The sequence below is a fragment of the Aythya fuligula genome, chromosome 6 (assembly GCF_009819795.1).
Source record: "Aythya fuligula isolate bAytFul2 chromosome 6, bAytFul2.pri, whole genome shotgun sequence".
In the NCBI taxonomy this organism is placed as follows: domain Eukaryota; kingdom Metazoa; phylum Chordata; class Aves; order Anseriformes; family Anatidae; genus Aythya; species Aythya fuligula.
In genome coordinates this window covers 22,482,324-22,508,861 of record NC_045564.1, presented here as the reverse complement: position 1 = coordinate 22,508,861, position 26,538 = coordinate 22,482,324, and the positions used below count along the sequence as shown (strand labels likewise).

Genomic DNA, 26,538 nt, shown 5'->3' with positions numbered 1-26,538 from the left:
TTTTTGCTCTTCTGCCAAAAAAGAGCAGCAAAGAGCAGAAGGGAATGCTTGAGCCCCAGCTGCTCCAAGTGCAAAGTGCAGTGTCTTAGCTCAGCAACCTCTAAGCTTTCTCCAACATCTCCCTCACACAAGACTACAGTTACTTTCCAGCCACTCCACCTCCTTACTGTGAGTGTCCTTTTATTCACACAGGACAGACTGAGGAAGCAGCCGGAAGGTGAGCTTTCAGGTGCTTACAAAGTATCCCTGCTGTTCTCTATTCCCTTGGCTGCACTGTCCCCAGTCCCTTTCCCAACTATTTTTTATTTTTTCAGTGAAGCTCTATTTCAGTCTCAGGCACACTCCTTTTTCACCTACTGCCTACAGCAAACTTTCTTCTCTGCTGCCAGCTAGTTACTGGTGGAGCAGTGTCTTATGACCCAGGAAAGTGAACCTGAGCAGTAGTGCCAAGCTCTGCAAGGAAACAGCTGAGGCATGAGCAGATGTCCTCTTGGTGCTGTCTCCCCTAAGAAAGTATACGAGCTGGGAGAGGCTAGACAGTGGAGGGTATGTGGTTAGTTGGGGAAAATGATGTCTGAAATCTGTGTAGCAAGATTCACCAGAGTTAACCCCCCCCCCAAAAAAAAAAAAAAGAAAAAAAAACGTAGATTATTGCTTGCGTAGGAAGTTTTAAAATGCATTTTTCTCATGTTTCTCCATTCTGTTACTGAACCATAGCAAGAGTTCTGTGGTCAGGATTAGAAATAAGGAGGTGCAGCCCATTGCTGTTTCAATGTTAACGCCATTTGTGACACATTCTGAGTTATGACTCTAACAGAAGAAAATGTCTCATGACCAGAGTTACTTGGGTGGAGCCTTTAGCTAAACAAAAGCTGAAAAACAGCCAATCAATGCTTTCTCCTGATGATTTGAACTTGTAATCTTATTATGAAAATGAACCTTAGGAAGGCATCAAGTAATCGCCAGAGGACTGTTGCTAAGGCCTTACAGGGTTTGGCAGTTTTGTGCAGCATTTTGTAATAACTCATCTGCTATTGATGATTATGTCATATTTAATACAAAGCTGAACTCCTATGTTATTAATAACACTTTTGAAAAAATATATATAGAATTACCAAAAATAGATGCAAATAAAGAAAACATCTTTTACGGAGAGCTCTTCAGCCCATACTGATCTTAGATATGTTTCTACCATAGGTTTAAATACATCTTACAGAATTAGAAATCAAAAAACAACCAACCAACCAAACAAACAAACAAAAAATCCACCACCAACAACAACAATGGTTAAGCAAAAATAAGTGAATAAGTCTTTTGTACTGCTATTGCCAAGCAGAGACCTTACAAACATGCTGTCTTCTGATGCCCCTGTGCAGTAGATACTCAGTGAGCAGAAAGATCAAGCTCCTGCTTGTTACCTTGTTTTTTCTACTATCCAGAAACTGCATAATGCAAAATGGTCCCTACACATAAAGCCTTCAGTAGCCTGTGCTATTTCAATTGACCTCTTCAATGAAGGACTGAAATACTCCTCTTGCACTAGAAACCCCCCCCAAAAAGCCTTAATTCTGCATTTGGTTTCATAGATTTTATGATAATTCCCCTCCATTCCTCCAGAGGTAACCACCATGGCACTGCCAGCAAACAGTTCCTGCCTCTGAGATTTACTGTCACGTTCTCTCTATCCTCATTATACCTTCAGACAACACAGGGTATGTATCTATTCTGCCTTCTTCGACAGCCCTCAGGTTGCACCATCTGTACCCCTGGACCTGCAGTCACTGAGCTGATGTTTCAGCAGGATTTTCTAGCTCAGACTAAGGAATGCCCCAACATGGTTTCCCTTCAGCTCAGACCTAAGACAAAGTGAGCTTATGGCAGCATGAAAAAAAATACACATAAAAATACCTGCAGGTTCTCCTCAGGGGGTTTTATAGCAGCTGCACTGCTAATGGAGGATCTCAGGATATTAATAAGTTTTGCTCTGTGATACCACAGCAATCCCTGTCCGTGTTGCTGTTACTGTAAATGAGGAACTCATCAATTAAGTTGCTGGAAAGGGAAATGGGAGAATACCCCCACTAAATTAGAGGATTGCTATAGAAGGGAAAATTGCATTTTCTCTGAGAGGAAAATACCCTAAGGAAATTAAAAAAAAAAAAAAGTACAATACGAGAACCCTTTCTCTTTCCACTGAGAGCTGTAGAATTAACTTTTCTCACTGTCTGGGTAGCGCTACTGTTACAGTCTAGTTTATAATAAAGAAGTTTAAGCCTCCACTGCCTCCCTTCATTTGCCATTAAAACTCCACTAAAAGGCAACAGGCATTTCATTTTGCTCTAAATCCATCTGTGACAAGTATCGGCGCCGTGCTCCATGCAGCAGGAGCTGGGGATGCCGGGAAGGCTCAGCCATGCCCAGGATCCAGCCCTTGTGTTTAAGCCGCAGCTCCCTGCCAGCTGGAGACACATTTAACATTCCCTGCATGACTCGAGCAGCTCAGCCACTTTCCCACATTCCACAGCTGGCCTCCCACCACCCCGCAGCCTGCGAGCGCACGACACAAGGGTCACATCCTTGCCATCAATTCGCAAGCAGAACTTGCTATTGGGAGCGCAGAAGAATTTCTGCCTAAACTGTGATGGTACCATAAGGCCCAGAGGTCCTGATCTCTCAAAAGTGGTGCAGCTATGTATAAAGAAGTATTTTCCATTTGTTCTTCAGCTCCTCTATGTTTTATACAAGGTCTGCATATCTTGGGAGCCACAAAATGGTTGGGTGGCAACCCTGCAATGTTACAGAACAAATCCTTACTACTATGAGTAATCCCAGGGCTTTACAACAGGGCACATTTGGAAAGAAAGTCTTTCAGGACTGTATCCTTGGGGGTTTATTGTTAATAGTCTTTCCTTCTGACTGCAAAATCATGTTGCTTCACATGGATGCTACATCCATTTTTGTCCATGTGCAGAAGTTAAAAAGAAAAAATGGAAGCATGCAGTCTGGAGAGGTTAATTTTTATTACCATAATTATCTTAATGGGTTATGGTGGTATTTTTGTTGTTGTTTTGGTTTTTTTAAGATCTACCCACTGAACAAAACGCTCATGTTTTTTGTATTAGGAAAAAATAAACAGCAATGAATTTCAGGGAGAATTCATGAAAAATTTTAATTCATTAAACAGTGAGATTTTATGACAGCAGCTTTCTGACAATTCATACTTAGAATTTCTCAAAACAACAACAAAAAAAAAAAACAACAACTATTCCAACAATTTAAAAGTTAAACATCAAGATTTTATGGTGACTACTAGTGGGAGGGTAACCTATTGTATGACCTGTATCTGGATTCCCCGTTTATCTAATTCCAATCACATCAGTGGTTAGGGACTTGGCAAATAAAGAATGCTTGCACAAAGTTAGACCTGTGCATCTCGGCGTATTAGACAGAAAGGTCTAAAAATGTATTCTAGTTTTCCCTGGAAACAGTGAAGAGACCGAGCAAACACATCATTGACTTTCTAAGGTACAACATGGGAATATTATTAATGCCACTGAAGCGATGATCTGAGTAGCTGAAGGGAGCATTACATGGATGTGTACTAACTGAATATATTAAGTCTACAGAGATAATCACATAAACACAAACTGGTTCATGGATCTAGACTGGGAGCCAATGCAATATGTGGGCATTACTTAGGTATCATCTTAGGGCAATATTTTGGAACATAAAATAAGACCTACTCTTTGTACAGCACCTCTCTGTGGATCCAAGCACATACCAGAAAATATAGAAACAAAGAACCTTTAGGTTAGAAAAGACCTCTAAGACATCCAACTGTTAACCTAGCACTGCCAAGTCTACCACCAGACCTCATCCCTAGGCACCACGTCTCCACATCTTTTGAATACCTCCAGGGATGATCACTCAAATAATTCCCTGAGCAGCCTGTTCCAATGCCACACAACTCTTTCAGTGAAGAAATTTTTCCTAATATACAACCTAAACCTCTCTGGTGCAACTTGAGGCCATTTTCTCGTCCTATTGCTTGTTGCCTGGGAGAAGAGACTGACCTCCACCCCACTACAACCTCCTTTGAGGCAGGTGTAAAGAACAATAAGGTCTCCCCTGAGCTTTCTTTTCTCCAGGCTAAATATGTCCAGCTCCCTCAGCTGCTCCTCATAAGACACGTTCTCTAGACCCTTCACCAGCTTTGTTGCCCATCTCTACACATGTTCTAGCACCTTGGTGTCCTTCTTGTAGTGAGGGGCCCAAAACTGAACACAGTATTCAGCGTACAGCCTCACCATGCAGTTTATTTACATTACCTTTTGATAATTGTTGTAATACTGATTTTATTAATACTTGAGTGAATGCCTTTAAAAAAAAATCAAACCATCATATGCCATCATTCTAACATTAAGACATTTGGCTCACATTTTGAAATATCAGGTAACATCCTTCCCCTTACTGTAAAAAGCTAATTTAAGCCAAAGGTAAAAGAAAAATATCACTAAAATAAAATGCTACCTTCCTTTTACAATTGAAAAAAAAATAGAGAAACGTATCTTGTATGTAATATTTTCTATAAATGCATTTTGAGCTAAGTTGCAGTTCATGAGTTACCATAACAAATAAAATACAGCCAGGCTCTGAACCCAGCTAATACAGATTTATCATGGAAGCAGTGACAAGCCCTTATCTACGCTGGGCTGGCTGGCACCAGCACACGGAGGAACTAGCTACAAATGCATGCCATTAGGTATTATTAAAAGAAAAATGTGCTGCCTGTGAGAAGGTAGATTTATATTAGCAGGCCCAAAAAGTTTATTAAGACAATTATTTACAGCCACAAGACATTCAGCATAGTACAATATTTTACTGCCTTAAAGGAAACATGACAACGACTTTTCAAAGTGAACTGACTGTAATGGCTTTCAGAGTTTACCTGTTTATTCACTAGGCACAAGCCCATTCAAATTGGTGGAAATACTCTGTGTTGAAGCTGGTAAAGTTAGACGTAGACATCACCAGCTTACCCACAGGGCCAGTATTTGGAGATGCACATAAATCCCTGCCTGGTCTTTCTGCCTTTTCTGTGTTTCAAAATGCTTTGAAGTGAGATGTTGAAATGTCCGACCTCTGCACCAAGATGAGGAAAGCCTTCGGTTTAAATTAAGTTTTTAAACTGATTTCTTGTTGTTTATTCAAACACTTGCACAGAACATACTTTGATATAAAAATGGTTAAATATAGGCTTATATTGGTCAATTAAAACCAAATCATTGTATGCCAGCTTTAAAAATATAGAATTGTGACACTATGGGAATTGCCATGGCTCTTGCACCAGTTGTTTGGATCCATTTTCAAATATATTCTTATTTCACAGTGACCAACATGACTTGGACTTGCTGCTTGGCATCTCCTCTCCCAGAAGATGAAAAGCTCAATGGGGAAGATCTCATGACGAACCGTAGCTTCACCTCGGGTTGAAACCCAAGTATTAGGTACCAGGAAGATACAGAAGAGTACAGACGGGGAGATTCTCTACCTCTAACTCCCAGAGTTTGCTGCAGTAATTTTTCTATCAGCCATGGCACACCCTCCCACCCTATTTTCTATGCTGCTTGGTGATGCTTTGGAACTGCCAAGGACAGGAGCTACTAGGAAGTTTCTGAGTAAGCAAAAGGAATAAGATTTGTTGTGACGTTTGCTACTACACAGGATGCTTACCACTTAGGAGTCACGATGGATGCATAAATACCATGAACACACACACAAACCCCTATCTAAGCTAGCAGGCAAGTCTCTGTAGCTCACAGTGGACACAGCTGTGATTTGCAGCAGCCACATGCCTTTTAGGCTTAGCATTTCCTTTCAGTCACAGCAGCCTACAGTTCTTGCACATCTAAATACCAGTCACTGCCTAAATCCCAAGAGTGCCCCTTGTTTGTTTTCACCCTACAAGCACCAAGCACATTAGTGCATACGGTGAATTCCTCTCAGTCTGCACACTTACTGTCCATTAATTTATGTTTGTGCTCTGAGTACATATTAATTCCACTTTGCAAGCCAGGGACTTTCTGTGGATTCCCAGACCATACAAAGATCCATCTAATTTAAAAAGCAAGAACTCATTAGATACCAAAAGAACTATTTTGTATTAAAACTATGACAGAAAAGTACTGGCAATAGTTGGCAACGTAGTATCAGGCCCATCTGGAGGAAAGGCCTGATTCAAAGGAATGTAATCTGAGAAAATACATTTTAAAGGTAGTAAAGTTGCTGGATATTCAGAAATTAAAAAAAAAAAAAATCATGATGGTGTTTGAAGAGCATCATTAACAGTGTTAGCAAACATGTGGCAGGACTGCTAACAAATGCGTTTATCACTACTTACACAAGGACTCGTGTGCTATCTCTAATTTCTCTGTGTGAAGCCGTAATGCTTGCCTGCCACCATTCCCCAGCTGCATATCCATCCAGACTAACGAGACGTCATTTTTCCCAAAATGAAAAAAATTATTCCAGAGCATACACCACTGAGGGTCTGTGAACATAAAGTGATGATTATTCCACTTTCCATCAGCATTAGTTTAGACAAGAATATAATTATTCTATCACAACTGTAATAAACTGCAATTTCAGACAATAGTGTGAATAACTTTTGGTCAATGAGCAGTAAAAAACAGCTCAGTGAAAGTGAAGAGAACGTATAGTTTAAACATTTTAATTACTAGTATACAAATATTACAAAAAATGTTTTAATATCCAAGTGTTGCGATAATGTGAAATTGCACGGATTAATGTTACTATTACAAAAAGCAAGGGTCAAGAGGTCTCAATTAAAAAAAAAAAAAAAAAGAATATTTGAAAGAAAACATTGTACATTAGAAGCATTCATGTTTATAATTTGTTCCTAAACTTTGAACTGGTCTCTTCTGAACGTTGATGAAAGTTCAGAGCATTTTTCATACATAATACAATTAGCATTCATCTTTCTTCAGTATCACCAACTGCATGCAACCTAGTAAATTGTCCTAGATTTAAACAAGTCATGTACTGCACGTTTAAATCCACATCCTACGTCAACTTCCATTTTTACCTACAGCCATTAATATTAACAGTTCTTCATTAAAAACATTCACTGTGTGGTCTCTACATAAAAATAAACAGCTCAATAGAAATTGAGTGGGGCAAGTTAATGAAATAACATTAGTTATGATCACATAAGAATTACGACATACACATGTGCAAAACTCATATCCAAAATAACAAATAAAAATAGAAAAATAGAGTATGACCGTGAAATTATCCAGGTGATCCTAGAAATTCCTACTGTTATAATATGCAAGTATTTATGCAACTAATGACATGCCAAACTGAAGTCCCAATTCAGATTATCCACTTCTAAAGTCTACCAACTGGCTTGTTGTTCTAGTCTATCTTTCTCCCTTAAGTAACTTGCATTTGCTTTCCTTGGGTTACTCTACCAAAGAACAGATGAGTCTCTGGCTGCTTAGCCACAAACAAACACTATCAAAATATGTCAAATAGCTATCAGTCTATGCTTGAAACTCGCATATTCAGGTTGTCAGATGTGTCATTCACATGCTAGACGTCAGTTCATGTTTTGCTATGCCCTTAGCATCATTTTTTATATCTAATTTATGTCTTAAGCTCTGCAGGTGAAAATGTGCAGTTATGCCCCTTGAAGCACTCAGCTCTCATGGGATAGAATTACAAGTGAATGTTCCCTATTCCTGTTTATGTTGTAAGTTCCAGGAATGACGATCATATGAGTACAATGGAGGTCCTTTTAGCAGTATGCTGACATGAAAGAAAAGTTCAGCTATGTTGTTTAATTGTGTACACTCCAGTGCTAGGCAACTCTCCAAACCTTACTGTAAACATTCTTTAAGGTTCATCCAGATCAGCATGATAATGAAGCTTATGCTTTTTATGCTAAACTTTAAATGACAATTGCTTTTTTTTATTTATTTACCTGTACTGAAACACAGTTAGAGACATCATGCCAGGCTGACCTTTTTGTTTTACAGAATGATGAGTTTCCCCTCTAAAATCCTGACCTAATGTTATTTTTATTGGGTGTCATTTTCCTGGACAGAAAACGAATCTGTCACCTTTTGCTGCCTTGTCTGGAGAACATACTCATCACAGCCTAATAAATGGCAACAACAGATTAATAAAAATGAAAGTGCACATTCAACAAACATGTTGCTGAATATTTTAATGGAGCCAAAAACACTTAATAGTTTCACAAGCTATATAGTTATTCTGAAAATAACATTCATGTTCCAACAAGTATGTATGCACATTATAATATAAAACTGGCACAATTAACTCTGATGTATAATCATTATGAAGTTATTTTTGTTAATGTAAAGACATCTTCCAACTACAAAAATATACAGTCGAGGCCAAAAATATAGGACATATGCGCTCCTTCAAGGGAGAGTTGTTATTAGAACTGAAGACTGGGTGTGTGTAGGCAGACAATTATGAGACAAAGAACACTACATTCCTAAACTTCAGTTCAATCTAAGAGGAGAGTTCATTTACTGTTCAAAGGGCATCATTTATAATGTTCCAAGTTTCTATTATATAAGTGCTTCTGTATTTTATGCTCAGCAAGGCAGTGAAATTTCACTGATGAAATGATCACTAGATTTGATACAAGCATACAGTCTTCATGTGAAATCCCTTTTCAGGGAGTACTGCCAGATGTGATTTCTGTAATTAGCTTTCACATTGCAACATAGCAGAATAACCACTATAGTATTTCTCCACCCCAACTACAAATCTCTAAAAGGTTATGCAAAATTTAACATACCTTTATTATTGCTATGTTTGTCAGAATCTAGACAATGCAGGGCTATGGGAAAGATAGTAAAAATAGTTTGGACTTGACCTGCAGAGGTCAAATAAAACTTCAAATTTCTAATCTCGTGAATATTCTTAACTACATGATACTACTCCCATGATCAAGCATTTTAACAATACTGAGCTGAAGGCTGTTAAAGTTGATATAAATGAAGCATTAGCAAATAATAACATCTCATTTTGTTGAAAATAAGGTGTGCGTATATATACACAATCATTTTGACACTGAGATGATGTTGCTTTGTTCTCCATCAGTAGTCTGACATTACCTTCCTATTGAATTTTCCTTAATAGTACCCAAGTGACAACATAGTTACTAACCCAATAGTCACAGGACACTGAACGCACATTATGTGATGAAGTTTTTGAAAAGGTAGTAGCCTACCTTAAAGCCAAGCAGTATTACACAAGACACTATCACTATGCCATTTGTTTATCCCTTCCATGCCCAGCTCACTTCCTGCATTTCCTGCAGATGTTTAAGCCCTCTATGGCATTCACACACCTCACGCAAAGGATTCCTGACCTGTGTGGAGAGCTTTAATCAAACGGCAATAAGTGATAAGCTAAATCAATTATCAAGTACCTTGCAGTCCATCTCACGTGAAGGCTAACCCAGCTTCCAGAGAAAATTCTCCTGACCACCTGGGTTCATGTGAGCAGAACCTCAGGTTAAAAAATAATAGTAATAAAATAAATTCACAACTATAAAAAAAAATCCACGTTTCCATTACTATTCCTTTTATTTCAAACACATATCTTTTTTTTTTTCTTTTTCTTTTTTCTTTTTTTAATTTCCCAAAATAATTTGCTCTCTATAGGTTTGGCTAGATCCTCAACAATTCCTTACATTGATCAAAGGCAAGAGAGAAGAATGTCCCCAACAAAGAAAGCTGCTTACCCAAATTCATGACCATCACCTTCCCAACCTGGCAGAACAATGTTCTAGGCAGGTGGGAGTATCATGGCAAGAAGATAAGATGGATGGAGCCCAATACCCTCTGTTAAGCCCAGCCAGAACAAGGCTGCAGGTTGTACTGGGAACAGATTCAGCAAAAATGAGTGGAGCTGACACTACAGAAGGTCTGTCACCCCGAGGATAAATAGCTGCTCTGTACCTGCAAGGATCTGGGCCACTGAAACACTGAATAGTCATGTAATTCTTGTTGATCTTAGATGCACTGGATAATAGATATGGATAATAAAGTTCACCAACTTATATTTTGTTATCAGCTTTTTTTTTTTTTTTTGCCTTTTTTTTTTTATTGTTTTAAAGAAAAGATCACTGAGAGTGCCTTAGTGGATGCTTCTGTGCAGACGTCAGTGAAAATTTAGGAGTGTTTGCTCCCTCCCTGCCAAAAAATGTGTATGTCTGGAAATAAGCTGCTAAAGATCAGGAATTCCGAACATTATCAGAATGAAGAAAATAAGAATGCAAGAAAAAAAAATTAAAAAAAAGATACTCGAAGAAGTTAAACATAAAGCCCTAACAAATGAACTCAAGAAAAAAAAAAAAAAAAAAAAAAACTACTCATTTTTCAAACAAATATTACTAAAATTCAGAAAAGTAGTAAATACAAACATACAAATTTAAATGCTTCACATATTTATGTCCCAATGCATCCCAATAAAAAGAAAACATATATTGGTTACCCAGTATAATTACTCTATTTTACTAGAAATATATTTAATTTCAACTATTTCTAATATGTAATTTGATTCTCAGTTCTTAGCTACATATCAGTCATGGGATGCATTCCACACTTATGAAGTACTACCTTGAGAGATTTCATGGTTCCCAGCACATGGCCAATTTCTGCCCTGGGATGCAAACGTACAATTCTCTTTGAAGTCGATAGGAGTCACACAAGTAGACTGTAACTGATTCTTCTTTTCTGCATTTAGACTCAAATTGTACTCTGCATTACTTATTTAGCTTCATTCCCCTGCAATTATACAGCTATAACTGAGCAGAGTTGGTCTCTCATGTCAACGCTTAGTGTAATTACACTAAATACATGTACATTTATACATCATTGTAAATGTTTTTAATGAAGTTAAGCAATTTCATATCTGTCCTTCTGTGTAATGTAAGTTTTTATTTATAAATTGTAATTTAAGATAAACACGTTGATATAATTACAATACACAAAATCAGGAAAGTACCTGTGTGTTGTACTACTGCATGTTCTAGGAACCTTTCAAAATAAAATCAAATTCAAAACACCCATGTAACTTCAGTACTTATAATTTTCAAGAAAGAAGGCATCAAAAAGCATGCAGAGAAATCTCATCCGTGTTCTGTAAAGGATACTAAAAAAATAAAATTCTCACTTGGTGAAGTAAATTAATATTCATTATGCATCTATTTACTTCTGGTATTACTGGATTTAGCCATATAATTAAAACTATTAAAATTATTAATTAGAGGACAATACAGTTAATAGAGTTTTAGTTGACATGAGCTTAGCACACCAAGTCTGTTTAATTAAGTCTTGTCTACACTTGCAAATTCACCAGAACTACTCCAAAATAACCCCTGATATGGCCGTGCTGATAGGCGTACATCCATACGGGAGTTCATAACACTCAGTAATTGCAGCAAACTATTTCCTTATAACTTTCATTACATTTTTGAGCGCAGGAAAGCTCTAAATCTTGTTAGCATCAATATGCTGCACATTTGATAACTTCTATTCTCTAACACTCTGGTGTGTTCACTGTTAAACCTGTAAGGCTCTGTCCTGAAAAAGAAATAGGAACTGAACCATTGTGTATCCATAAAATTGTATCAGATTAAAGGGGGAACAGTTAAAAACATAACATTTGTAAGTAACTCCATGAGAAGGCAATCACATTTCCGAATAAGAATGCCTTTTCTTATTTAGCTGGCTTTGAAAGTAGATTAAGCTGTTTTGGACAATGGTGCTCTTATTCAAGAAGAAAGCCCCACTCACTTGAAATTATTTGGGGGTAATTATTCCAGAATACCTAATAAATCCTTATACCTGGCCTTCCACCAGGACTTGCTGTGCTAGTATTGTGCAGTGCTTGCAAAGCGGTTGCCTCTCAAAGATCCCTACTGTCTGAATAAAGCAACTAGATGCCAAATACCATTCTCAGAGGATCACTGCACATGAGAGAGATGCAGGATGAAAACATATGCTACTAAACTCTGGATTTTTAGATTTTTTTGACGGCTAACACCACCAATACAACTAACGATTAAAAAAAAGAAAAAGCCACAAGCAAGAAATATTAAACCTGAACAAAAGAAAAATGATCTTCTTTTGGTCCAATGTAGCTTCAGGATAGCATACTCGAACTGTGAGATCATTATTTATTGTTTGTGACTCCTCCATAAAACTAAAGCCCTTTCTTGGGCTGTGTTTCTCTATAGTGGTAGACTGACAGAAAACACAAGCTGTATGTTACATCTTTGTAATACCATGATTTTCACCACTTCCAGAGGCTACAGCAAAGTTGAGAGTCATTCTGGCCACTTCACGAGAAATATGAATTAAAATACGCATCTCATCTCAGTATTAGGAACTGAAAATGCTATTCTGTGGTGGAGACTTTAGTACTTCAAACCTGCTCTTGGTCCTGCTTTTCCCTCCAAGTGATCTAAATCTGAACAGAAAGCCCATCTCTGCTCACCAAAGCGGGCTGCAATGTTATTTCTAGCCCAAAGAGTGGATTCGCTTAGGCTGCCAGCAAGGACATTAGCCTCAGATTTTCCATCTGACTGACATATGACCAGAACAGCATGCTTGGACACATAAGGGTTCTGGCATAGTACCAACAGTACAAATGAATGATGAAAACTTTAATATGAGAAAGCATGACTCTGTGTGCAAAGTTTAAAGACATGAAAATATGTTGTTATAAATCCAAACTTTCACTCGGGCTGCTATCCTGTATAATTCAACTGAACGCTATTTTACATGCATACTCTTCTAGTTTTTATTTGTTTATTGATTTTTACATATACGTATATGTAAAGATGGATGTTATCTGATTTTTCTTTTGTTTAGCATAGTGTGATACAGTTTAATGATATTCTGGCTGGTTAGTAGATGCCAACTGCATCTGCATTTCGTCTATACTATATTGCATACTTTCTTGGAATCAGATTCATACCAGACCTATCAGGATAAGGCAGTTTCTGATCACATAAATTATCAAAAAGAATAGCAACACCTCCATGTCACTTACCAGTGTTCAGGAAGTCCTTACACTTACTCTAGTTTCAGTGTAATAAGAAAACGGATTTATAAACTACAAGAAATAAGAAGAAATGGCAAAGTCTTCAGTTCTGACAAGCTTACCTCTGTAATGTATTTCCACAGCATCATAGTATGGCCACATCAGTCTTGAGGCAAAGATAACTGCCAAATTTACCCCACGAGTATCTTTTGTCCTCTCACAATCTATATGAAACAAGACCTTTCCCAGAGCTCTTGCCTGTCTATTCCCCAAATCTCTCCATTGTTTTTGCAAAATAACCTTTAATTCTTGCTGAACTTTAGCTGTCCCAAAACGAGTTCTTGCAGAACACTGCCTTAAATCTGCTTTTGTGGGAAATGCAGCTCCCGCGGGAAGGCCTGGCAGCCAGAGACGCCTTCTCGTGCCATGCTCTGGCACACAAGCCACAGCCTCTCCACTCAGCTCTGTGCCTTTTCTCTTTCCTGCCCTTTTCTGTCTTACTCTTTCCCCTTATCTTTTTTCTACAGCAATTCACCTCTTTCAAAAATTAGTTCTCCTATTTTCTCTTCATACAGCTTTGTTTTTCTCACATTTTCCTCTTTTCCTATCTCAAATGACAACACAAGGCTCAAGAGACAGGTCTATAGCCAGATTTAGGAGGCTGTTTAACCCACGTTCAGAGCTGAGCTCAGAGCTACAGGTGCAAAGAAAGCCAAGCTGATGGTCTCTGTGGAACAACCCCAGTTTTGTGCAAACCCACTGCTCCCACTGCCAGCTGCATGGGCTCTCAATGCAGAAACGAGGACTAACAGCGGGTAGTTCTCCCAGAGATCTCTGTTGCTTCAGTGAAGCCACAATTATATACAATTGCAGTAACCAGACTACTTGCTATTGTTATCTTGTTGGTATCTTGATCCATTCCTTCCTCTTTTCCAAATGCTATTCCTAAAATATCGATTATCAAAAGATCCTCACTAAAACTGTGAAACACTTGTCATTTCCCGAAATGGCTCTCAGCTTTCCACTCCCAGAAAGCCCAGCTCAGTCTCTTGACATCCTCCAGTAATTAGGCAAGCCAGAGGTGCTCATAGCTGTATACAGCAATGCTTGATACCAGCCAGCCTTCCTTCCCTTGTCTCCAAGGAATCCACAGTAAATTGCTCCTGAATTCAGCTTTGGCTGGCACAAACAATAGTCTGGTATGGTCTGGAGATTCTTCAGCTACCTCATTTAAATTGAGAAATGGGTGGTTGTAATGAAATAAATATGAAAATTAATATTAAAATGTTTTTCTATTTATTGAGATTAGTTTGCCAAAAAATAAAATGAAAATTCTGCTGCGTGATTTTTCTGCAAAGACAAGATCCCATGGCCATGAAATTAGAGAACACATGGAGCTCAGTATCAGTGTCAACAGAAGGACTAAGGTCTTAATTTATGAGAAAATCACAACAAAGTGCCCATTTTACACATGAATGCCTTCATTAAACACAGACAGCAGCCCAGGATTTTATAAATAATACATGCACATACGCACTTCACTAGGTTGCCCAATATCTTGAAACATAGATCATCCTGCAGAGTAGACAATGCACTGTCAAGAATCCAAGAGTAATAATATCTAGTCCATCAAGGAAAATGAATCAACAGTGAGTATTTTCTAACAATTGGCATGTAAATGTAAAGTTAATTATATATTCAACACATTAAAAATGTGTGTATGCAAGTATTAGCAACCACTACCAGAGCACAGGGATCTGCAGCATCCTCTCGGGATGACAACAGTTGGGTGAGATGCAGCACGCTTTCCATCAATGACAAAGATGGAATAAGTGTTTAAAGAAGACACTCATATAAAACCCTTCTTTTAAAAAGGTCCACTGTAGAAATGCAAGGAGCTGCATTGTTCAACGTATATGCATTTCTAGACTTTTAAACATAAATGTCAATAAAAGAAGAGCCATTTATACTAGCCTTGACGGAGATGAGTAAAGTAAACATGGAAAATGGGCTATTATATTTCATGAGTAAAAAATAAATATTTATTATTCATCTCTTCATTACTCAATTATTCATTTAACATGGAATTCCACTTTCAGTTTTCAGAGAAGGATATTGGTAGAGATATAAAATATGCATAGCTGCTTTTCTGCCTCTTTTGGGGGCAACATGACAAAGTAAGCTTTTGCCATTCTTCTTCCATTTTTACCTTTAAGTTTGTTTTTCTTTTCCCTATGTCTCCCAGAGGGATGCATAGCTACTTAGCATGTAAAGTGTTAGATATCAGACAACACCTCCCTGGTTCCAGGTACCCAACTAAAAAGAAGTCCAAGACTAGCATTTACAACTTCTAAGAGCACAGATGTGCCACATGCATGAATCTCTCTGAATTTCTCTTCAATCCTGTATTTTTGTAAAAATCTTCACTTTTATTTATGTTCAGATAGCCCAGTCACCATCAAGGCTCTAAGATAAAGAAGGAAATAAAGAAAGAAATGTTCAATTATGTAATTTCATTTCCATGAAAACAAGTTGGAGTGATAATGTCACTGTCCCAGCAACCTTCTGGCCATGAAGACATCATCTTAAGGCCAACATTATCCTATCTTAGGTCCCTAAATATGTGTTCTGACACCTAACAGGAAACGTGATTTTCAGAATTATGAACAACTATTTAGTTAGCAGTGTTAAAAAAAAAAAAAAAAAAAAAGAAAAGAAAAAAAAAAAAAACACAACCTGGTGCAGTATACATTTTTTTTCTAATCATCAACCTGGCTACTACCTAAAGCTCTTTGTTTCTTTGTCTTGGTGGGGTTGTTTGTTTGGTTTTTACTAGAGGCAGCATCTTTATGATTAACTTCAGGGTTTGGGATCGTGAAAGCTACCTATTATTATAATTGCAAGTGAAAATCCTTAGAAAATATGGGGGAGTGAGTATATGAAGTGCTAATAAAAGCAGACTAGGATAAAGGAGCTGGATAGGTGGGTTTGGAAGCCTTTCACACCTCCATAGCTTCAACAGCTGATGAACTTAATGCAGTTTCCAAGAAAAATCATCTGAGATATAGCTGAACTGTCAGTAAAGGGCAACATGCTAATTCTTCTTATTTTCTCTACTAAAAAGTCAGAACAGTGCCCTTTATTGCTGTTGTTGTTTTATTTATTTTTTTAATCCATGCCCAAGACAAAAAACTTATCAGTAAATTCATATTTCATGGAAACATCAGCCTAAAGAAATAATTGGGTATGAGAATGTGTACATGTCTGTCACAAGCTACAGCATAGTTTTCGTAGCATTATAATGCTCTGCCAGGAGAAAAAGAAAAAGACAAACCTGAAATCTTAAATTTTAAGCAGCTTAAACAAGATATTTGCTGAAATGGGATAAAGGTATTTGCATGCTGAAGAGATTATGGAAATAGCATTTGCATACTTGTAGAATGCATGTTCTATTAACAGAAATAGGGAATTCCTTCTATACCTTTCCTTTCCAAATGCCACACACCAAAGCTTACAATGAGGAAACAGAACGATAACAGTTACTTTAGAACCTCTTACACTGATGATTCAGTTATCAGGGCCTACCTTACAGAATCACACACTAATTTAGTTTGGAAGGGATGTCTGGAGGTTATCTAGCCCAACTTCCCTATGAGAGCAGCCTCAACTAGATCAGGTTGAGCAAAGACAAAAACACCACAACTTCTCTCAGCACTTGTTCGGTTGCTTTACCACCCTTGTGGTGAAATAAAAATTCTTCATATTTAATTAATTTTCTTAAGCTACAACTTGCATGCAGAGTCTTGCGACCTACTGACTATTCCCTTCTTTGAGATAATTCTTGAATCTGTAGACAAGGGGAGAGCAGCAAATGTCATTCGCATCGATTTCAGTACGGGTTTGACGTTGTCTCAAACTACACCCTTGTGCCCAAGGTTGGACGTTATAGTCTGGATGGACAGCCAACTAGGTGGGAATGAAACTAATGGGACAGTCAGGCTCTGAGTACGGCAGTTAATGGGTCATACTCTACCTGGAGGCCAGTAACAAGTGGAGCACCTCAGGAGTCTATCCTGCAACTGGCCTGCTTCATGCATTTATATCAGAGAAATGGAAAGTCCTGCACCTGGGAAAGATGAGCCCCTTGCAATGAGACAAGCCGGGAACAGCTCTGCTGGAACAGACCTCAGGGTTGAGCACGAGCCAGCAGTGTGATCTGGCAGCACAGCCTGTAGGGTGAGGGAAGCCATCATCCCCCCACCTCAGTATTTGATAGATCAAAATAACTCAGCTAGGTCAAAGAAACAACTATCATCAATTTCTCCTTCTACCTGGAACAATCAAAGAATCTGAACCTTTGGATGGCTGACTAGCTGAAAAGAGATAAGAGGCATTCCGGAGTCTTTGACCCCATTAACAGAGATGTTCCCTGCTCCAAAACATCCCTGCATACTCCCCTCATTATAAAAAGCAATTGTCAAAAGCAAATGGTTACTGATCAGAAAAGCTACCTGGAGGAAACGAGAAGGTCACAGGCACTATTCATGAAATTCAAAGTTTATATCATAAACCCTTTCTAAATGTTTTTTCTAGGAGACAGAATGTTTTAGCTAGTACTTTTCCAAATGAGTCACTAACACCCTTGTCTTAATTCTGCAGCTGCTGCTAATTTGGAGTGCCAGCCTTCTCCCCTCTTTCCCCAGAATGAAATAAAATATCAATGTTGCACTGTACTGAAAATGGAAAGTTAGATGTAACATTATGCTACAAGGCCTCTGGAAGTCCCATTTACATTTGACTCCTTCTTTTTGCACAGGCCTGTACCTAACTTAAGCCCACTCAGCAACTTAGTTCACGCTTTCTTCCACATTCATTGGTTGTAAGAATGAAACACATACTCAAATGATTTTTTAACCTTTAGTGCACCAATACCTAACACAATTTAAAACAGTAAAATAAAAAGTAAAATCATATTAAAATGATGCTAGCAGCTATCTGCATATATAGGCAATCCACGGAGCTATGCTGCATCTTCCTTTGGCTTGGATCTTTCACCCTTTCTGTTAAGGGCATGGAAAACCTTTTAGTTATGAGAAGCAAGCATAACCATTTTGTTGTACAAAAGTGAGACCCAAAAGGGGATACTATCAGGGGGGACAACTTCACCCACAGTAAATCACAAATCTCAAACTCCTTGTGTATCTCATTGGTGGCTCCACTGCAAAAATGCCTTATATTTGGGGCACTTGGGGTTAGTTTTCTGCCAGACTTGTTTCTTGATTCAGCTCACCAACTGACCACACGAGTGCTGGTGCCAGCACATGGGAAAGGACAGGAATGAGTTGCTCAGGGCAATGGGGAAAGACAAGACTGCTCTTTTTGGCTGCTGTGCATAGCTATGTGAAATTAAAGTGATTATGTAGCTATGGCCTGAGGGATGGAAGAGGTCACAGATACTACCACAGCCTATATACTGCCATAGAAATTGTGTCAGCATGTGTTGCCAGGAGACAAGCAAGGGAATTCAGATCTTAACCTGTAGTAAAATCCACAAAGTAAAGCCCATTCACTCCACCTCGGGATGGCAGATCAATACCTTGCTCTCAATGCAGGAGTTATCCTGCACACTTTGGGTTGCATTTTGCATCAGTGTGCTCTGTGCATCTACTCGGAATGGTTTCAAAGCACTTCTCACAGGCCTCATCCATACACTGACATTTCAGAAATACAACTAAAATATATTTTGAAATGTTTTCATCAAGTCTGAGCAATTGAGACTAAATATGGTCTCAGACCATGAACAGAGCACAATAGCTTCCAAAAGCTACCACAAAAAAACGTGAGCCATGCTACCTGATTATATCCGTGTCCAAGCTCCTAGCCTCCCTCAATTATGAGATAACATAATTCAGCTTAGATCTTAACCAAATTAAATTTAAAGGCAAGTCTCAGTATTTTCAGCAAGGGGGGCTAACCAAGTACATGAAGGCAGATAATAATTATCACGTATTAGGCACAGTATATATGACCTGAATCTGTTATGTGCCTGCATTTTGGCTGAAAAGAAAATCAGTTTTATCATCTAAAGTTTGATTATCAACATGTTTGTCTGACATTGTGCATTTATTTGACTGAGCAGTTGCTTTTCCAGTAGATATAGTTGTGATCACTGCATTGCACTGGCCATTGGAAACACACACAATACAATAAGAAAATAAGAATATATCATTTGTAGCATGTTTTTGGCTAAGTCTGAGCATTTATTTTGAAACTTTCTCAAAAAAAGTATCATTTCATGAAAAGCAATTTTTAAATTGTTATCAGTTCTTGATTATAACTATTTGGAAGACTGCAACTGAAATATGCAACTATACCAAGCTTTATTTTCCAGTTTATTACTATGCCTTTGTTCAGACCTCCTTATTGATATCACAATCAAGCATCCTTCATTAGGAGCACTGAATCAGTAGCATCAATTATGTTTCTGAGTAAGAGTGACGGATCTAGTATCAACATTGATAGCACAAATTGTTGCTTAGACTTCTAAGCAGCTTAAAAATTCTGACAGGTTTGTTGTTGTTTGGAGGGTGAATATATATATAGGCATTTATTTCTGAAATGATTTTTTAATAGAAAAAATAGTTTTAATAAACTATTACAAATTAGTGGTGTGTTACTACATGTATTATTCTTCACTGGACATTTTCAATAATTTTGCAAATCTTTTCTTTGTTCCTTCAATACAAAGCAGAAACTTAGAAATTTACTCTCACAAAATTTCATCATTGATTCTGAGACCTGCAATTTTATCCTTGAAGTAGAAGCAAAGTATTTTGAAGTGTGGGGTTCCCCTTTACAAATCAGGGCAAGAATCTAAATAGCATGCTCAACTCTGGTCTACAAGTAATCAGAAAAAACTACAGTCATTACCATGAGTAACAGTAAAGTTGTGAAAGAAAACATACTTTAAAGAACTCTTTTATTGAAAGAAATTTAACATCTCTCCCCACAAACTTATTGCACGCTTTCATGACTGCCTTGGGATACTGCATTGAAGACAAAGCTAGAAAATGCACTACTACACATCAGACATATTGTACAATTACAAATCTCCTACAGTTGTTGCCTACTTATTTCACAGACCCTGATCACTGAAAAAAATTATTTGAACAGTTTTGGAATATACCTGGTGCCTAGGGGATTAACAACCAAACACAAAACGAAAACTACACCGAATAAGTTTTTCAAGCCTTTTTCAACTCTTATATTGGTTTATCACGTATGTGTAAAAGTCAATCCCATAATATTTCCAGACTCAAGATCTGACTCATACATCAGCAGTAAATTTACTACTGAATCAAGAAGAGGGACCGAGATTTTGTTGACATTTGTTAAATGAGGCCAATCATGCAGTATCAAATTAAGCCCCAAGCACAACGTACTCCAGGGATGAGTTTAGTCTCAAACTTCTTGAAATTACAAAGCTAATAAGAATCTGTCATTTCTACCATTAATGATGTGAGGAAAATATTTTTTCTTTTGTAATTTGCAAATTCAGCCTCTAAGTGCATGTATATTTATACAATTCCTCCCCCTAAGGAGGCTGCATTAAACGAGGAAAGTCATGGCTCTCTAAAAACTCTCTTTAAAAGATTTCTTAGAAAAAAATACAAAAATCAGCATAACTTAAGCAGCTGCCATTGCAACCACTTCTTGATTACAACCCCATCACACCATCCACATGCCAGACTGCCTAATTTTCACTCCTTCAAAATGAAGATTATGAATATCATGTTATTGCAAATCACCTCCAAATCAAGCATGGTCAGCGTATCCCATGCATGAATCAATTTTCTAGAGAACAAAACATCACTCATCTAAAATCAAAGGCAAAACTCATGCTAACTTCAATGAAGTCAATCTTCAAGACAAAGACTGTGAAGCGTTTCTACACTGAGTACATCTTTATCATCATCAGCGTGATTTATAAAGTTACAGCAATGAGGTACAATAACACACGATACATACGCATACGTCCCTCCTGAACCCACCAAACAATGCCATGTGGATCATCTGGGTTCACCCTTTAAGCTATTGCTATTAACAATATATCTGGTTACATCCTGCTTCTAATGTGTATTTGCCCATCAGGCTAATCTGCCATTACGTCTCAAGAGAGGCCCTGTGACAGAATAATTCAAGGGAAAACTGGAGTATTTCAAAGCAAGGAGGACAAACACGTTTGGAGCAATGAGCAAACTTTGCATGCTCCATTTCTAGAAAGTAAAAGAAGCTCCATTTCTGAAAATCCAAGAATTATCTTAGTAATAGTTTCTAGAAACACTTGCTGAAGAACACATTTCTAGTTCACAGCAAACTACAGAAACTAAACTTCAAAAGTTAAAAGGAGCTTTAACTGGGACAAGAACAGAGATTTCCACTCAAACTAAGCTAGCTTGAACAAATACATAAAAGAGCCATTGTGATCAGTGACAAAAAGTCAGCGGCCTTTCAGATGGATACAAACAAGCTCTGCTACTTCTGGACTGGGATGTCTGGGAGAAGAGAAAACCTGCCCTTGGGAAGCACTCTTCATTTTTCCATTTTCTACATCCCTGAGATTATTTTACGGAGCTGAAGGGATCACCTATCGCTCTCAAGTATTTCTTAAAATTGCTATAGTTTACATTTCTTTCTCTTCCATGATGTGGTACACTTTTTGAAGGAATTCTTTGGGTAGTTACACCTATAGGACACAGTAAAACCCTAGCCTAGCAGGAATAGGAGATAACACATTCAAGAGACTAATGAGGCTAACAGGATCAGATATCTGTCTGGAGACAAAAAACAAAAAATGTTTGCCTGCAGCTAACCCGTGTTTTTTTTTTGTTCCCCCCCACCTGCCTCAATGGATTTCCAAGCCCAGTCCAGAACCAGAGATTCAGAATTATGAACAATTAAAAAAAAAAAATAACTTCCCACACTATGAAGTGTGCAAAATATTTCTATGAGACTTTATAAACACATTCACCCATTCTCTGTGTTACTATAAACCTGACTCGTCTTTCACTGCATACAAGTTTTGCAGTCATAGTGCATATGGAATAAATCTAAATCAAACTGATTAGAATTAGTAATCATTTACACTGATTAAAATCAGCTCAAAAGCTAGTAAAATTCTTCAAAGGACGACAGACCTGTGCTGGGCACAGAAAGCTGTGAGCCTAGGTGTTCATGAGCAGCAAACCATCAAAGGGTCCTACAGCTTCTGCTTTAGAACCAGCAGCTCCTACATCAGTCTCTTAGCTTCATACCTGAGATGCTAAACTGTGGATTACCCAGTGCTTCCTAATATGAAAGTTTCATATCTGCTTTGTAGTGTTACAACAGCAAGTTCCCTTTTACCTGATGTCCCACTTACTCCGCCATCAACAGGTTTGCATAAAAACTCAGTGTTCTCCTCTCAAAATTTGATGTTGGCAGCCTGAAAATAAGTTTTTGACATGGCAGAACCTGCCTGCTCACTACAGGTTTACATCAGTCTGCAGAACTGACTACAAACCTAGACAAAGGTCTGGAAATATTAGTTCTTTTCTGAGCTGCCAGGGTACTGACTATGCAGCCACCAAATTCCAGAGTTAGAAGCATACTGTAAGGTAGCTTAGCAAAATTTACAAGATTTCATTTCTTCTGCTTTGTTCTAATTCAATGCCATACAAAAAAATAATAATAATTAAAAAATAATAATTCAACTATCATATATTATCTACCACTATAAAATGCCTGAACTTTAAATAAATCATGCTATCTGTAGGAAACCTTGCCTTTTTCTACTACCACTTTCTTATCCAAAGAAATTTGCTTTATGATACTGAAGTCTATCACTAGAGTTAGACAGTTATATTGTCACATTACTGTTCAAGGAAAAACCAGTGATACAGGCATTTAGCACGATTTATTAGTAAATCATTGTGTGCGCTGTCTCTGAATTCCTTTTGATATCCAGGTAAAGGAGAACAAGGCAGAAATTCATTAATATTTCTTACTTGACTAAAACAAGCAGATTGTGGCCTAGCAATGTACACTAATATTTGCTTATCTGCACTCTAAGTGCTTTGCTAAATGTTACATCACTTTGTTGAGCACACCTGGGTCTTTTTTACTCCTAGTCAGAGAGGCCTTTAAGCACTAGAAAGATGTATACATTTTAATTAGCATCATTTTCTAAATGTTGACATACAGGATCTCTTAGTCAGAAACAAAGAAACATCCATCGAACTTGGAAAATATTTTTGATGCTCTCTGATACACGAAACAATGTTGCAATACAGGAGCTGTCCTGAAACATACATTTACTAGAATACATACACACAAAATAGGTATGTCAAACATTGAGTAAAACAGAGCAAAAATTGTGGCAGCCCAGAAAACACGGGTCTTAAAAGCTCTAGCTTGTAACCATTTAAAACTTTCTCCTTCCATTGCTTTAATTTTTTTTTTTTTCATATTAAAGACCTTACACCTACTACCAGAGATTATTTTGTTCATTTTATTTAAGTCCATGGTTTTCCTGATGTCTTTTGATGCTGAACTCCCAACAATTAGTGGGAGGGAGATGCTGAATCATTACAAAAGTTTGTATGTCCTCCCAGAAAATATGACTGAAACAGCTCGAATACTTCATGAATAAGATTGTGAAGATCATAACAGATAAACACAAAATCTGTTTTTAAAATCTCTAACGTATTTTGTAGTAATTAAAAGTAGGCCATATCAACATTTCACCCCAAAGAACCATTAGCAATGCATGCAATTTCTAATGGGTATTTTTTAAGCTCTCTACAGAAAAAAATCCATCTTCAAGCACCTCCTGTCATCTCCTAATTATTGATTCGTGGCTTATTAGTCAGCAGATTTTCCATCATCACTTAAATAAGGACAAGATGGGAAGCAAAACTTCTAGTCTCAAAATCTCTTCCTTCCCCCAGTATGATCATGTACCATCACGCATCATACATTCAGCAAAGGCTACTCGGTTCTATCATAAATTGTGTTTGATAAAAAACAACCTCCAGAATTAGTGAAATATTTCATGTAATGGACAATGGGTCATTTTAGGACCCAAAGAATAAAACAAGTGAAAATGATGAATTAAATGATTTTTTTTATATGTTCAGACAGGATCCATAATGAGGAGATTTCTTGTATTACTGAATTCTGCATACTGCAGTATCAAAACTCTCAGTTACTAGACCTATCTACAATAAGGGGCCATCTTTTTTCTTTTATTTCTTCTTTAAAATCAAGATCTCTTAAAATAGGAAGCTTTAGATCCCAAATATTTGATTTCATGTGTGTAGGTTAAATGTCTGTGTGTTTTCCCTGCTGAAACAAAGTAATGTGATTTCAGGCTATATAATTTTATAGCAAAGACTGCAAGACGTTTTGAAGATGTCATTGACTGTAATACGGATCAATATTAAATTATCTGCACAGGAAACATTTTCAAAAGATGGTCCATCAAGCTTTCTCATAGGATCATGGATTTCTAGGATCATATTCTAGTAACTACAGTAAGCTATTACAGCTTGTCTCCCTCTTCAATTATTTACAGGTCAAAAAAGCCAAGTGACATTGCTTTATGTATATTCAATGTTATGTACTTGGTTCATAACTTACTAATGCCACAGAAAATCACAAAAGTAAATGCTTCTGAACAAAGACGTTTTTTCATTTGAGAATATTTGTATAGTCATACAGCTGAGTGATGTAAAAGGCTCTCTGTCAGGCACTGTACCTTTCCTAAAAATAATGCATTGAAATATACGTATCCAAACTGACTACTCTGCAGCAGCATCGTTAAATGGCTACATACTCTGCTATCTAGCCTGACGTCAGTTACACATTTAAGAGCTAATTAGTCGCATCAGATCACCTAAAGACCTTCATCTTATTCCTGTCAATTTCTTTATATATGAAAGCGCATTTCAAAGCCTCTTCATTGCTGACTTGTAAGATGTCTCATGACTGTCAAACTGAATTTATTTTTCAGCCAAGCAGTATAAATTACATTTCACGATACAGTAACACAGGGCAAAATAAACAGGAGTCTATCATAGTTGCAGATAAAGAGGGGAAGAGAATTCTTGTCCTCTTACTGCCACACAGGCTGGACACTTCACTAGCAAAAAGAAGAAGTAAAATGAAGAAAAAAAGAAAAGAGGAAAACCACACCACAGTTATAACCTCTAAAAAAAAGTTCACACGTTGAAGCCTCATATGGGTCTGTTTTGATTTGTGAGGAGTGACACTGGTGGTTGGAGAGGCTTATGTTAAATGTTCCAGACAGCTGATGCAACCACCTCTGCATCTGCCAGTTTGCAGTATGATGCTTCTAGAGCAGTGGGGCTGGCTGCCCTTACAGACTCAAAGGAGAAAGAAAAAAAAAAAAAGACAGAGCTGGAGAAGCACCACCACAAGAACTCCCCAGATCAATTTTCCTGCAACCAGCAGCCAAGCGCCTACAGCACCAGCCATCGCCAGCCGGCTCCCTGACCCCTTTTGAAGCCACTTTCCTAAACTGTGCCTGCCACAAGGCTCCGAGTCCCCCGACGACGAGCACCCAGCCGGTGACCGCCGCGGGGCTCGCTGCCACCCGCGGCCCGTCGGGGCGGCCCGGCCCCGGCTCCCAGAGCTTTGGGGCAGCGCTTTAGGGCCCGCCGGGTGAAGTTTGGGGCCCGGCTTGGCAGCGGGCCGGCCGGGGAGGGGGGAGAAGCCGCCGGGAGCGGCGAGGAAGAGGAAGGCGGGAGGAAGGCGAGGGGGCAGCTCGGGGACGCGCAGACAGGAGCGGGGCCGGTTGCAGGGGGGAGCTGCGGGCAGGAAGGGGCTGCGGGCTCTTTCCTGTCCCCGTCCCCCGCCGTAAGGTGACCGCCACCCCCCAGCCCCCGGCCGGCCGCCCGGGAGCGGGGCCAGCCGCCGCGCCGTGCCCTACCTTCGCCTGCAGATACTGGGGGTAGTAGTAGGTGGTGTACTGGGGGTACATCTGCTGTTTCCACACTTTGCCCATGAAGCTGGAAATGTAGCCTGCAGCGCAGGGACGGGGGGGCACTTTGGGGGGCTCCAGCCGCCTCTCCGTCTCTCTCCTCCCTGGCGGCGGCGGCGGCTGCTGCTGCTGCTCCTCGGCCGAGCCCAGACCTTCCTCCTCCTCCTCCTCCGCCCAAAAGCCGCAGCGGAGCGGGCAGCGGGGGGCAGGCGCTCTCCCTGCTCTCCCTCCGGCCCCGGGAGTCGCTGCCAAGTCCCCGCCCGGCCGGGGCCGAGCAGCGGCGGGCCGGCTGGCGGAGCGGCGGCGGTGCCAGGCGGCGGGGCAGGGCTGGCGGCGGCGGGGAGGGAGGGGACGGGGAAAGGAGGGGAAGGAGGGGGCGAGGG

General features: G+C 38.9%; 1 protein-coding gene across 2 annotated transcripts in view; it reads right to left on the bottom strand.

The window, feature by feature from the left end:
* The window catches only part of RBMS1 (RNA binding motif single stranded interacting protein 1), a 146,236-nt gene extending 119,924 nt beyond the window's left edge, over positions 1 to 26,312 (bottom strand). For both annotated transcript variants that reach the window (XM_032189688.1, XM_032189690.1), the window contains exon 1: positions 26,105 to 26,312. In XM_032189688.1, the coding sequence (XP_032045579.1) occupies positions 26,105 to 26,179 (75 nt within the window). In that variant the 5' untranslated portion in view covers positions 26,180 to 26,312. The remainder of the gene's footprint in view (positions 1 to 26,104) is intronic.
* Positions 26,313 to 26,538: the final 226 nt, after the last annotated feature.